Raw genomic sequence first — 13,432 nt, forward strand, 5'->3', positions numbered from 1 at the left:
CATACATACCGACATGATAAAACTATGTATGTGCATAAAAAAGCAGAGTATAAATAGAAGTATAAAGACTATGTGTATGCATATTGACATGATTAAAAAACATGAGGTAAGCTTTCACGGACACACCTATTGGTAGTTAGTCGTGTCATCATTCTTGTATATATTCAATATATAATATTCTTGTAAAAGCACAACCGGTTTGTCTACAAGTAAATATAATAATTTAGATTAATTTTATTCATTTATTTTGCCTCTGCAAAAGCAGTGGTGTCATGTAACTAAGTACATTTACTCAAGTACTGTACCTACTCAAGTACAATTTTGAAGTAATTGTACTTTACTTGAGTATTTCCATGTTGTGCTACTTTTTGCTTCTACTCCACTGCATTTCAGAGGGAAATATTGTACTTTTTACTTCACTACATTTATTTCACAGCTATAGTTTTAGCTCCACCTTGCCAACATTAAAATGCTGCTTACATGTACACATCAATGAATCAATTTTAATATTCAAATAATATATATACATGTTTGATAAATTTTACACTCTAAATTGGGCCATTCTGCATAATGAGTACTTGTGATACCTTAAGTACATTTTGCTGATAATACAACTACATATATACTTTTACTTAAGATTTTGAATGCAGGACTTTTGAGTATTTTTTTAATTGTGGTGTTTTTTGTGTATATTTTTGCATCCCAGACTCTGCAAATATTCTAAACTGTGCACTGATATTTATACAGTATTTTTTTCATTTAAAATTGTGTTTGACTGGTACAGAAAGATGAAGCTTATAAATCAAGGATGATCAAAATAATTAAATTTCACAAAACTTTATTGACTCTAATTAGAAGCTCTATGTCTCCATTTTGTGGTATAAACATCAGATTAGAGAATCAGGATCATTTGATTTCAATATGATTCTACTCCTTTATACTGCAAATAAAACAGCAACCATATTTTATTAGGAGAAAATCAACAGTTTAAATGGTTAAAACTGTACAGAACATCACTCTCATCTTATATGTTTTTTTTATAAAAAGGTGGGTAATTTATAATTTATAACAAATACTGTTATTTCCAAATAAGTATTCATTCATGCTGTTATACCTAACAGTATAGACATGTGGTTACTTTGTGCTTTAAACATTTATATTGCCTTAAAAAGGCAGCAGATCTAAATATTAGTCAAAGATTATTCTGGATTTCCCTCCTGCCAAGAACAGCGCCATCTTGTGTTGCATTTCCATCGCTGCTCATCGTCCTCACAGAGTTTTTTCACAGCCTTGCTGCTTGCTGGCAATCATCCGGGTCACATCGATGTTGTTGCTTGCGAAGACCTCCCTGGCTTTCTCAATGGTGGACTCCGGCAGGGTTCGTGTTCGGCTCAGGATCCAGGCGAAGTCGACGTGGAAGAGCCTCAGGACGTCCGTGCAGGAGTACACCAGGGCTGAGTTCACATAGTCAGTGGCCAAGATCCAGTAAGGGGAATAGGGCAGGACTGTTTGATGATACACATGTGGTGAATATACATCAAGACACAAGGCTTGAGAGCCAAAAAACATGATGAAAAGCAGGTCATCTAGAATGTTTTCTGCTGAAAAGAGGGTCTAAGGGAAGATGTCTGCTGGTGAAAATGTTAAAAACTTTACCAACTGACTCCCTAATTGACACACAAAAGTGGTAGTTATTCTCAAAAGTGTAGCGAACACAGTCATGCTCACCATAAGAATAACTTATTCCCAGCTTGGCAGGATTCTTCAGATCCTCTATGACTCCGGTCCCTTCGATTTTTCTCAGCTCTCCTTTTCTGTTTCATTCAGAAGAGACAAATGTCATGTTGGCTTAAGGGAAATTTACACCACGCAAATATCACAATGCACAATGAAACTGCAGATAGACTCACAGTATTTCAGAGCTGACCACTCGAATGGAGTTGTCTGCCTTCATAGAGAAATTGGTTTCGATGCAACGTCCCTTCTCAAACTGAGCTGGGAGTTTGGCAATTTCAAACCATCTCCCCATGAACTGCAAAGGAAAACACACACACACACACACACACACACACACACACATACACACACATTCAAATATGATTTAGGACACTGTGAGCAGAGAATATAAGTAAATCTACATAACACATACAGTGGCAGTCCAATCAAGCCTATTCTCAAATCATCATTAAATTATGCGCAAAGCTCTAATGATCTAACAATTATGAATTTACTTGCTATGGAATAAAAATAAAATAAAATACTACACACTGTACATTTTTGATGCAATCTGAAAATACTGGATTATATAATTACTAATAGACATTTGTCAGACACTCATAGCAGTGGTTCACACTGAAAAACAATCTGTATCTACATTTTTTCCTTTTGAATGGCATAGGAAGAATAAAGGACAGTCGTCTATTTATTCAACATATTCTGTGCAAACTAGCTTTCCACCGGTACCTGTTTAAGGGTGAACTCAGGTTGAACGGCTGGCTCTGGACATGGTCCCCAGTGGGGCACCTGAGCCCTGATGAGGGGGAGAATGAATGCAACCAAAGCCAAAGATAGCTTCATAGTGAGAACAGCCCTCAATACCTGCAAAAGATTATCAAACACATCATACAAGTGGGTCACTACATCTATGGCTGCAGAACAGCGTTATACTTTTGTGTAGATTAGGCAAGAAATAAGCGAAACGTGAAAGGAAAAAGATACAGATAACAAGATATAAGCAGAGGTAAGTGCTGAAGAGCAGAATGATAATCTCACAGCCTAATTAAAAAATTAAAAGCAAAAAAAAATATTATTTTAAACTTGTGTGAAAAGTTTGCTCAGCAATTTTTTTTTTTACACAATATATTCAAAATGTCCCAGAAAAACCAGATTAACACAACATAAATTTAGTGTAAAGAAACTCAAAATGTTCTAATGGATTCAGTTATCTATTTTGTGATTTTATTGTCAACAAACATCATTAAATGTGTTCTTACCTGTGTGGCCTGGTGCTACAGAGATGCGTTCTCTCCCTCAGACAAATACTGGTATTTGAATTAGAGACGTCTCTCTGCAAGGTTTTGCAGCACTGGGACTCTGTGTCATCAATGGGCGTCTTTGTGTAGAGGCAGCTTTATTTCAGACTTGAAGTAAACTATTAGCAAATTGGAGTCATGGGGGACATACCAGTAGAAAAGTTACAAAACAGACTGGATGTTCTCCTGCCCTAGATGGGCAGGAATGTGGATTTTTTAAAATGTTTCTTTAAAATATCTAAAGATTTCTTTATGTTGTTGTAAAGATTACACACTGACAGCTGCTGAAAAAGTGGAAGCCATTTTAAAGTTAATGAAAATAACTGATCCCGACTGAAATTATACGTTTACATTTTTAAAAAACATGTCCTTTCTATTCCTTGTTATACAAACAAATTCACTTAATGAATTTGATTTATATAATTAAATAATAATCTCCCCTGTTCACGTCACATTCAGTCTCTTTGTTTACTACACATTTAATTCATACTTATCCCTGACATTCATGATTTCAGTGCCCTCATATTTCAGTGATGGATGGCATTTTGCGTCTCAGAGTCACTGCTCGCTGTGTGTTGACTCAGCCATGAGTCAGTCTGGTTGTGATGCTACTGGAGATGAACTTCCTGTACGGAGGATCCAGGCCAAAAAATTGTGCAGCGACATAAAAGAGCATAACTTTCACACAATGTTCAGCAAGTTTAGTTTTTTCTGTGACAGTAATCTGCAGAGTAATACAGTTACTCATACAGCCAAATTGTGTTGCATTAGCTTTGATGGTTGTGTACAGATGTGGACAATTTTCCTGTGAATAGGCCTTTTTCACAAGGCGTGTTGACATGTCACAGTAAGAAAGGCACAGTGACACAGTACACAGCAGTGTAAATAATAAAATGAATGATGCCTGAATCCCATTTAGCTGCTTCGGTTTCAGGGTCCTGATATATTGCAAGCCGGCTCACTGTCACATTGTCACGGCTTACTGGGACACTTACATATAACGGAGCCATTGTTAATGTTATTAGTAACATATTAGGGGCGGGTCATCCACTAATCAGAAGATCAGCAGTTCGATCTCCGGCTCCTCCAGTCCGCATGTCGAAGTGTCTAGATACTGAAGAGGCTGTGCCATCAGTGTATGAATGCATGTGTGAATGGGTGAATGTTGGTATGTAGCATAAAGTACTTTGAGTGGTCGCAAGACTAGAAAGGTGCTATATAAATACAGTCCATTTACCATTTACCTGTGATTGTCAAAAGTCAAAATGTCTGCAATTGTCAGTAGACAGAAGGCAGGTGCTTGTGAACAAATAAGAACCAAACTATAGGGGCTGAGTTTTAAAATATCTGACCTGTAAAAATGAAGAATATAAGAATTCTTATTATGTCTCCAACTTACACACCTGCAACCATTTCCTTGCAGGATCCGCTGACTCATCCACACTTGTAGTATATATATGGGGGTTTTTTTCTGTGATATTAATCTTACTGTCAAGCCCAACATACACACATATATTCATACACAAAAAGGGCTGCATGGAGATATTCTTACTGCTCTCGTTGATCATGTTTTTGTTCTTTCTTTCTTATTTTCTGATTAATTACATGCTCATGTAGTTCAAATTGGCACATAATCAGTGAGTGCTGGAGATGTGTCAACTTAATCAATTTATTCAAAAAGTCATTATCATCTATTTGGAAAATTAGCAGTGCTTCTGTATTCATGAAAAGTTGAAGATACATGGTATTTATCCAACTGCAAAAAAACAAAAACAAACAAAAGCACATTTTGAAAAGTGCTAGTCAATTCGCTGAATATTTGGACATAAAACTGTATAAACTGAGCAGTTTTGAATATCAGTATCTGCTTCTAACCGTACTTTTACATATTTAAAATGTCTTTAACCACTCAAAACAGCTCAGACCAAACACTGTAAATTAAATGCACATAGTATTAAGTTCTATCTGCTTCCAGACAAAGCCCCCTGGCTACAAACAAGGTTAAATTAAAGAAGAAGAAGATCAAAAGGTTCAATTTCCAGCTAATACACTTCAGAGAGGAATGACTTGTTTGCTTCACCCGGCTACATCAAAGCGTGTTTTAAGCAGAGGCACAGGGCTTTTCCCTGGATGGAGGCTATGAGCTTCACTGGTCAGCGGATGATCAAGAAGGGAACCAACTACACTCACTTGCTCTAAGAGAAAAACGCCAAAGGAATGTTAAATAAGCAGATAAGAATGACAGATATTTTGGGGCAGATTCAGGGGGAAAAAAATGTTTTTTAGGGGTTTTCTTGGTCACTTGCATGTAACTTATAGCTTTTAATTGTTTCAATACTCTATAACATGAAGGTCTGATTCAGTTATTGTAACAACTCTTGTTTCTCTCACTTGTGTGTCCAGTAATGTTTTTGTCCTGTTTTCTGCTATAAAGTTATAGTTTCTGTATTTGGCAAACTTTTCTTTGTCTTTTCAGCTGTAATTGACGTCACTTCTCATGTTAACTGCCCATCCTTAAACTTAACTAGTCAATCAACCAGCCCAACTGTGAGAAAGCTGCCCCACATATCCCTCTCTGTGGACACACTTCTGAGGAAAACCAATTCTTCTTAAATTCTTAAATCTGCATTTTGGTTTTTTTTTTGGGGGGGGGGGGGGGGGGGGGGGGGGGGGGGGGGGGGTTCTGTAAATACGACATTGACATATTATCACCTCATAAAGTTGATATGGTGAATGTATTACCTAATAATTCCTTATTTACACATCCAGTAGCAGACATGGAGCGATATCAGCATTCATGTGGAGTCGTTTTTGTGTCCATCTGATGAATGTAAGTCCAATATTTACTCTGCTTTCAGCTCCGCTGTGCTCACCAGATAGTCACTAAATTAGTCTGTCTGTCATTTGGCGCCGGACAGGTTGCATTCAGCGAGTTTATCAGAGCCATTTTGCTGAAAACAGCTGCCTGATGTGTCTAGAAATGATGCAGATGAGCGCAGTGGGAGTGAACCAAAACAATGAACTGAAAGACACTAAAATGCTCTTTAGAGCTGAAGGGAAATACAGAGCTGGGTGATAATTCTCTGTGGGTTCATTACTATGAGCAACCTTTCACATTACATGTTTGATCCACTTAAATATTAAAATGTTTATTAGAGCAGCTTTAATCCTTATGGTGCGAAAATGTAGCATTTGATCTGAGGGTGGCGCCAGAGGGTTGGTCATGTTTTACTTTAGACTAGGAAGGATAGGCTCAGTTTTTTTTAAGTCTGTCCTAAAACAACAATCAGGTGCACATAAAACACTAAAAAAGGTTTTCCTCACTGTAATCATTCCTCCTGCTCATACTGGCTATTAAAAGATCCCCTTCAAATGTGCTTTCAACATATGTAATGGAGGCCAAAATCCACAGTGTGTCCACATAGTCATTTAGTGCAAAAATGCATTTAAAAGTTTATCTGAAGCTTATATGAGGCTGAACTCATCCTTTAAATCAAATTAGTTGTACTTTGTCAGCCTCAGCTGTCTTGAGTGTCAGCATGTTAACGTTAGTACAGTTATGTTTTTGCAAGATTTTGTGCACAAAAACAGCAGATTATTGTAGACCGTCAAGGCAGATGTTTAGACTGAACAAACAGGTGTAACTAATTACATTAATTAGGTTTTCCTTCTTCCTGCTGTTGTAAACTGAGCCCTCGTTAATGTTGTCAGGCACACCTGAGCTTTTGCTGTGAGGAAGGTTTCCTGGAGGGACGTATTCATCAAACACATCATCATCCAAGTTGTGCAAGTATGTATATTTTAAGCCAACAATACAATTATTGAATCACATAATCTATCAATCAACCAATGTGTCCCAGACTTAGGAAACTGATCCAAAATGTAGTGCAAAATGCTTAAATGTGTGTTTGTTTGGGAAAGAAAGAGTGTTGTCATTATAATCTGAAAAGACAAATCACTAGAGCTGAAAGTCAATCAAAAGAAAATTATGTGATAATAATTTAAATTGATTAATTATTTAGGTCAGTTATCAAGCAGAAAGGCCAGATATTATCTGTGGAGGATTTTATGCTTTTCTTTGTTATATAATTGCAAATTAAATATCTTTGTTTTAAACTGTTGGTCAGATAAGTCAAGCAATTTAACTATTTTCTTAAATTTTACAGACTTAAATTTACTCAAAAATGCTGAAAAATAATCTCAAGTCAAGTCAAGATTTAACATTTTCTTTCAACAGATGCTACAGTTCTGTCACAGCTACAGTCAAGACTTACCTGCCACTACACATGGGGTCATGTTTGGGCTTTTGGCACCTGTGTACACACACACACACACACACACACACTGTAGGTTAAACGTGTGGAAGTGGAAATGCCTTCACATGTGCTGTAACATACACACACACAGAGCTTGAGAATAAATCCTGCTGCTGCTGCTGAGGGACAACAGAGGTCACAACATCATCTGAGACCTTTCACCCTAAATTCAACTGACAACAATTCACACTGAAGAACTGAATGTAAACGGTGCTGCTTTACTGTACTTAAAGAGGTGTTGTCAGGTGTGTCGGTTCTTGACATTTGACACTCCACCATCACAATTTCCCACAAAATCGATGTAATTCTGAAAGTCTTAAAACATCTGAATGTTCCCAAAGCTTCCTAAAGGTTTAATCTGTTTCCTGGCTATTGTATTGGATGACATTACAATATATTGTTGCTGTTATTGTGTCCACCGCCTGTAAGAACTGAACACAACTTTAAAGCACAGGTAAACAAATGGCTGCTCTCCTTCAGGCTGCTGTCATTCAAACAGTTAGCAAGTAACCCTGTTTGATGTGACTTCTTTTAAAAAATCGCCTCAACAAATCTTAATTAAGATTGTATCATCATCTATTTATACAAACAAAGGTTTAAGCTCAGTATCCTTTAGAGACAAATATCTCTGAAATCTTCTTATACACTGACTTTAAAGTATTTGTTGTTACTTTGCTGTTCGCTCATGAAAACAATCAAGGAGTCTGCACTTTGCTTACTGTCCAAAAAGCATCAAAGAAAGCAGTAAAAAGTCTCTCCAAGACATTTTGTTGACCTTGTTCTGCTTTTTTAATACACTTTTGCACATTGTGGAGAGCAGAGCAAGGTTAAAAAAATGCCTTGAAAATATTGTTTTTCAGTCTCTTTTTTTTTTTTACCTTCAAGCAAAGTGCAGATCGTTTTTATTTGGTCTCATGAAAACATGAAAAATAAGAATCTGTGCACCTACTAATGATTATATTCAGGGATTGATCAGACACAACAGTGTCCAGAGAAGACATAAGATTAATGAAATATGAAACTTCTTTTCATTTTTTATTTTATTTAATATTACAAGAAGATTTAAAAAAAAAAAAAGATTTTTACTTTCTGTCTTAAAGCTTTTAGTGCAACTTATCAAACAAAACAAAACATGTTTTAATATTTTAAAGGAAGATTAAGAATTAAATCTATTTAACTGGATGATTACATTTATTTAACCTTTTTGCATTTATGAAACAAAAGATAAGTGATTCATTGCCTATAAGCTGGTTAGTGTTATCACCACATTGACTGAGGTGAGTGTTTGGTTAAGCTGATACAGTACGCGGTTATCCTTCAACAAAGATAAGAATCATTAGGGCTTCGTCTTCATGGTTGTGGTCAAACATGCCTGAGAATGTGTCACATTGGTGGGTCAGAGGTCGTTTCTCAGGTTAAATCCCACTTTGTCATGACTAGAAACCCCACTGCAACAATGTGAGCCACCAAGGATCAAGAGGAACGCTGAATGACCTTTTTTGACTTTCCATTCATACAAAACAATGCAGTTCAATAGGAGATTATGTTGTAACCAAGCTAAATGGAGCTGGTTTTGAAAGAAGATAGATTAAATAAAGAATGGGGAGGATAAAAATAACTTACTAGCAGTGTGGCTCTAGGAATGGCAGTGTTGATCGGTCCACCACTTTGATCCAGACTAGAATATCTCAACAATTATAAATTGGATTAGCATAAAATGTTTACAGATATTCATGGTCCCCAGAGGGTGAATTCTAATGAATTTGGTGATCCTATGACTTATCCTGTAGCACCACCAGCAGGTCAAAGTTTTCACATAAATATCTCAATATCTCCTAGATGGACTGGCACAAAATTTTGTAGAGACATTCATGGTTCCCAGATGATGATTAATGAATGAATTAATTAATTTGTGTGTGTGTCTTAAAATGTGACACACAGTCATAAGCTCATAAGTTTAGGGGGAATTTCCTGCACCATTTTCTGACAAATTCTGATTCTGGTCCAGAGTTGACCCACCTTGAAAAAGCAGCTCCACTTTCCTCTATGCCTGACCCCCTGACCTCTCCACCCCCAACACTCAACCTAAACTGATCCAGGTCGCTATGGCCATTTGGTCCAAATGCAACCAAATGTGCCAATTCTCAGCCAAAATCAGCACACCCAAAAACTTAGCCAAATCTGGCAACCATTACCGGACCAGAGCTGCCAGAACCACAGCCGAGCGCTCCAACACTTAGCCGCAATCGGCCCAAGAAATAAACAAGAAACCTTTTGCTTCAATCACAAAAAATAAATCCTCCAGTGTTTGATCTTCTCATCTCTGACCAAGTAAAACACTGGCTTTGAATCAAAGTACATATCTGCCTCTGAGTGTTTTCGAGTGAGCTTTGGAAAAAAACACTAAACATAAATTTTGCTGTGAAACTACTGAAAACAGATTTGAATTATCATGAGACAACAGTTGTATTCTAACACATTAACAGACAACTGAGGATGTAGATAACACATTGAACAGAAATGACAAACAGTAGCGATTAATATTCAAGGGTGGAAGCAATTGTTTATCACAATATACTGTCGTTTTGAGCATGTTTTAATGATTTCTCTAATGCACATAATGATATTTAAATGTTTTTAATGAACCCCTTTATGTCCTGCGGCTCTTAGTCTGATTCTGTTTTCTGACGCAAACATGCTTCAGCTTCAACCCATTTCCAGTGTGAGACATTTCCAAGGCCCCTTAACACTCTCTGTAAAAGCAGGGCAGGGATTAAAAGTGAGTCCAGAGGCAGAGAGAGTGATTTTTGGAGCAGTACGTCAAGAAAACCAGATGCACCTGTGCCCAATTAATCTTTCTTTACACTTATGTGCTTTAGCAAACACTGCAAGGACAATCTGAAGTTATAAAAGGAAGAACATCCACCTGAGACTGCACTTTTGTCCAAGGATGGGAAGACTGAGACTGGCAACAGTGGAGCAAAATTTGTATTTTATTTGTTGTTGTTAATACAAACAAGAATACCCTCTTTCAATGTCAAACTATCTGCTATCATACATCAACTCTGGTTCTTTGAAAATGGAAATTTGTGCCAGAGCGGATCCTTTTATCCTTGTGTCTTGCAAAATCCTTAAGATATTCTTCTGTCACAAGCAGGTGTTCAGTATCTTCTTAATAATTAAATAAAAGTTAGGATGACTGTGCAGATATGTCCTCTTTCAACAATTTAGACATGTGCAAGGATGGCATACAAATTACCTCCATGATCACGCCGATGTGGGAAAAATCTTAACATTTTAACACTCTGCAAATAAGCGGTTCCTAATTTTAAAGTCAACAAAACCCAAGAGGGGGAATTATGGCTTCTTAAGTGCACAAAATGAAACATTTATTTATTTAGTTGACAGAATATTAGCTTGGCCGTGAACCTGCCACTTTTATCATGTTTACTTTCTATTGGAGCCATCAGATCAATTTAGATCTTGTTGATAATTGTCATATTCACACTGCTTTTCACCAGGCTTCCTTCTTGAAAAAAAAAATATGAATTTGAATAAGATGAATGAATGAGATGGATTCAGTGTATACTACCACAACAAGCAGATTACATCACTAAAAGAGGCCTGTTTGAAGAGTGTATTCATTTGAACAGGTGCCAACTCTCACGCTCTCTCCACCTCTTCATCACAACACTCTTACATGTAAACACAGAGGAGGAGCCAAAGAATGTGATCAATGGCGAAGCTGCAGGTGCACAGATCTATAAAAGACCATCAGAATCTGAATGTCCCTCACACAGGTATCTGGTTACATACAGGTGAGCGGACAGCAGCTGCAGCTCTCTCTGCGTGTGTCTTTTTTTCCCTTCATTCTTGCCTGAAATTTTACTCTGCAGCTAACCACCAAAAACTGAGTCCTGCCTTCTGATGTACAGCTGATTGCCTCAATTGTCTGCTTTGTTCTATACAGATTGTGGTGCTAAGATGAAGGCCATCCAGGTGATTTCCTTGACTCTGCTGTGCGTTCTCGCAGCCAATGCTCAGCTCTTGAAGTTCGGCAAATGTCCCAAACTCGATGTTCAGGCCAACTTTGATGCCACCAGGGTGAGTACTAAACCTTTTTTTATCTTTTTTTCTGTGCTACTAATTAATAGTCTGTACAGTGTGATACATATACACTTTAAGTGTACAAACATGCCTAATAACCAAATATTCACTCCTGCAGTATTTCTTTTTTTCTCAATGTGTGAAATGATGTGTTTCCTCTGCAGTACATCGGTAGATGGTATGAGATCAAGAAGCTGCCAACAGCCTTCCAGAAAGGTGAGTGCGGCACTGCCACCTACAGCCTGAAGAGTCCCGGAGTCATTGGCGTCCTCAACAGGGAGCTGCTGTGAGTACATGCTTCATAAATGTCTCAATTTATACTTCAGGTTTTGAGAATACGCTTGAATAAAATTCTGCTTAAACTCTAAAGATTTCTGGAACTATAACACCTCACACAGTCACAGTCCTTGAAATAAAAATTTACAGAGCAAATAAAGGTCTTTTATTCCTTGAAATGAGTGTGTAAATCCAGAAAACAGCACTGATGAGTGTTTCCACAAAGGGTTGTCTATTGCTATTCTGTTTTTTTTTAAAGCTACATTTTACACATTTTCATCAGGTGTACTGAATATCCTTCACAGACTGATCTTGTAAATTGTACGGTATCAAATTTATGTAATGAAAGCACATGGTGAAAAAGTCTTGTTCCTTTCAGTTTTAACCGTCTTTATTTCTTTTTTATTTAGTGACGATGGAACCACTAATTCTATTGTTGGCTCTGCCAAGGCCAAGGACCCTGCTGAGCCTGCCAAGCTGGAGGTCTCCTTCTTTGAAAGTAAAGATGTCTAACATATTACAAAAATTGTAACATTTAAGGTAAGTCTTGTGGGCAGAATATTCCAGCAGCTTTGACTCCTTTATACTCTCCTCTCCTGCAGCATCTCCCCCTGGTCCCTACTGGGTGCTTTCTTCCGACTACGAGGGTCACTCTCTGGTCTACGGCTGCACAGACTTCGGCCTGTTCCGCATGGAGTTTGCCTGGATCCTGAGCAGAGAGCCTACACTGTCTGAGGAGACCACCGAGCAGTTGCACGGCATCCTGTCCGCCGCTGGAGTCAATGTAAACAAGCTGGTCGCCACTATCCAGGATCCCACATACTGCAGTGCAATGACCCAGTAAACAGAAATACTCCTGACTCAGCCGACAGGCCTGTGAGACACAGGACGACTTGTTGGATTAAAGATATGACACACTACTGTATGCAGTATCTGGAATGTCTGACCCTGTCGATGTTACGCAACGTTAATGCAATAAACCTGTAGAAACAAGTGCACGTTAATGTGTCTTTTGTTTTTAACCATGGGCTCATTCTACTCTTTAAAAACTCTGTAAAAAAATGAAGCACCACAAGGTATTATTAAACCCATTCATAAATATCTAAAAAACATTGTTATTTTGTCTATTTTACAGCAGTAATACTTTGCTTTTATTGGTCTCATTTCTCATGTACTCGCTGCTTCTGAGCATCGTAGGGCTTCTTTTCTTAAATACAAATTTTCCTCATGGTTTCACATCACCGTTATGGAGTTTGCACACAGCCGTATTAGCTGCAGAATGAAGGAGCAAGTTACAGGTAGTAATGCGTTATAGTGTATGTGCTTATACAGTAGGAAATTAATGTGTATCGGTCATGTATTTAGGATAAAAGTTTCTTCTCTTGGTTAAGAATTATCACTAACAATACACAAAAACCAGCCCCTTTAACCACAACTTACAATTGCAAATTCAACATCTGGAGTGCAAAAAAGACATAACAGTGCATAATCTGCTCATCTTGGGTTGGTGTGTCTTATACAGTATGCCCCCCACCCACACTCTCCTCCCTCTCCCCCCTCTTATGTCTGCTATAATGCTTCTACACACAGACATACGCACGTCTCTTGCACACATACAAGATAAAGCGTTAAGAATTTAAGCCAATTAATTCATAGCTGCAGCATGACAAGTTATTTTAAATGATAAGGGCTAATGATCTC

At 37.7% G+C, this 13,432-nt stretch overlaps 2 protein-coding genes across 4 annotated transcripts; one reads left to right on the forward strand and one right to left on the reverse strand.

Annotated features, from left to right (window-relative positions):
* Window positions 1–1,149: 1,149 nt before the first annotated feature.
* On the reverse strand, window positions 1,150–7,367 carry apoda.1 (apolipoprotein Da, duplicate 1). The gene is made up of 6 exons (XM_042429024.1): window positions 7,307–7,367; window positions 2,994–3,151; window positions 2,464–2,598; window positions 1,911–2,032; window positions 1,729–1,814; window positions 1,150–1,505 (listed from the first exon to the last, which is right to left on the reverse strand). Exons 3-6 carry the CDS (start codon window positions 2,575–2,577, stop codon window positions 1,270–1,272), a joined length of 558 nt encoding a protein of 185 aa, XP_042284958.1. The 5' UTR covers window positions 2,578–2,598; window positions 2,994–3,151; window positions 7,307–7,367; the 3' UTR covers window positions 1,150–1,269.
* Window positions 6,715–12,729, forward strand: LOC121908754 (apolipoprotein D-like). 3 transcript variants are annotated; one of them, XM_042429020.1, is made up of 6 exons: window positions 6,742–6,822; window positions 11,061–11,166; window positions 11,319–11,452; window positions 11,620–11,741; window positions 12,142–12,230; window positions 12,334–12,729. In XM_042429020.1, the coding sequence occupies exons 2-6, from the start codon at window positions 11,085–11,087 to the stop codon at window positions 12,573–12,575; spliced, it is 669 nt and encodes a 222-aa protein (XP_042284954.1). In that variant the 5' UTR covers window positions 6,742–6,822; window positions 11,061–11,084; the 3' UTR covers window positions 12,576–12,729. The 3 variants fall into 3 exon arrangements, with proteins under 3 accessions (XP_042284955.1, XP_042284956.1, XP_042284954.1); XM_042429021.1 differs by lacking the exon at window positions 11,061–11,166 and having other exon boundaries at window positions 6,715–6,822; XM_042429022.1 differs by lacking the exon at window positions 11,061–11,166 and having other exon boundaries at window positions 6,717–6,813.
* The last annotated feature ends 703 nt before the right edge of the window (window positions 12,730–13,432 follow it).

The sequence above is a fragment of the Thunnus maccoyii genome, chromosome 12, assembly GCF_910596095.1.
Source record: "Thunnus maccoyii chromosome 12, fThuMac1.1, whole genome shotgun sequence".
Taxonomy (NCBI): Eukaryota; Metazoa; Chordata; class Actinopteri; order Scombriformes; family Scombridae; genus Thunnus; species Thunnus maccoyii.

What these genes read in the sequence shown, in the direction of transcription:
- apoda.1 (XM_042429024.1), bottom strand. Translation starts at nt 2,577, where the DNA reads ATGAAGCTATCTTTGGCTTTGGTTGCATTCATTCTCCCCCTCATCAGG. An exon ending in GTGGTCAGCTCTGAAATACT is followed by an intron (nt 1,815 to 1,910) that starts GTGAGTCTATCT and finishes TGAATGAAACAG; the next exon opens with AAAAGGAGAGCTGAGAAAAA. An exon ending in GGGAATAAGTTATTCTTATG is followed by an intron (nt 1,506 to 1,728) that starts GTGAGCATGACT and finishes ATCATCAAACAG; the next exon opens with TCCTGCCCTATTCCCCTTAC.
- LOC121908754 (XM_042429020.1), top strand. Translation starts at nt 11,085, where the DNA reads ATGGCGAAGCTGCAGGTGCACAGATCTATAAAAGACCATCAGAATCTG. An exon ending in CCAACTTTGATGCCACCAGG is followed by an intron (nt 11,453 to 11,619) that starts GTGAGTACTAAA and finishes TTTCCTCTGCAG; the next exon opens with TACATCGGTAGATGGTATGA. An exon ending in GGAGGTCTCCTTCTTTGAAA is followed by an intron (nt 12,231 to 12,333) that starts GTAAAGATGTCT and finishes CCTCTCCTGCAG; the next exon opens with CATCTCCCCCTGGTCCCTAC.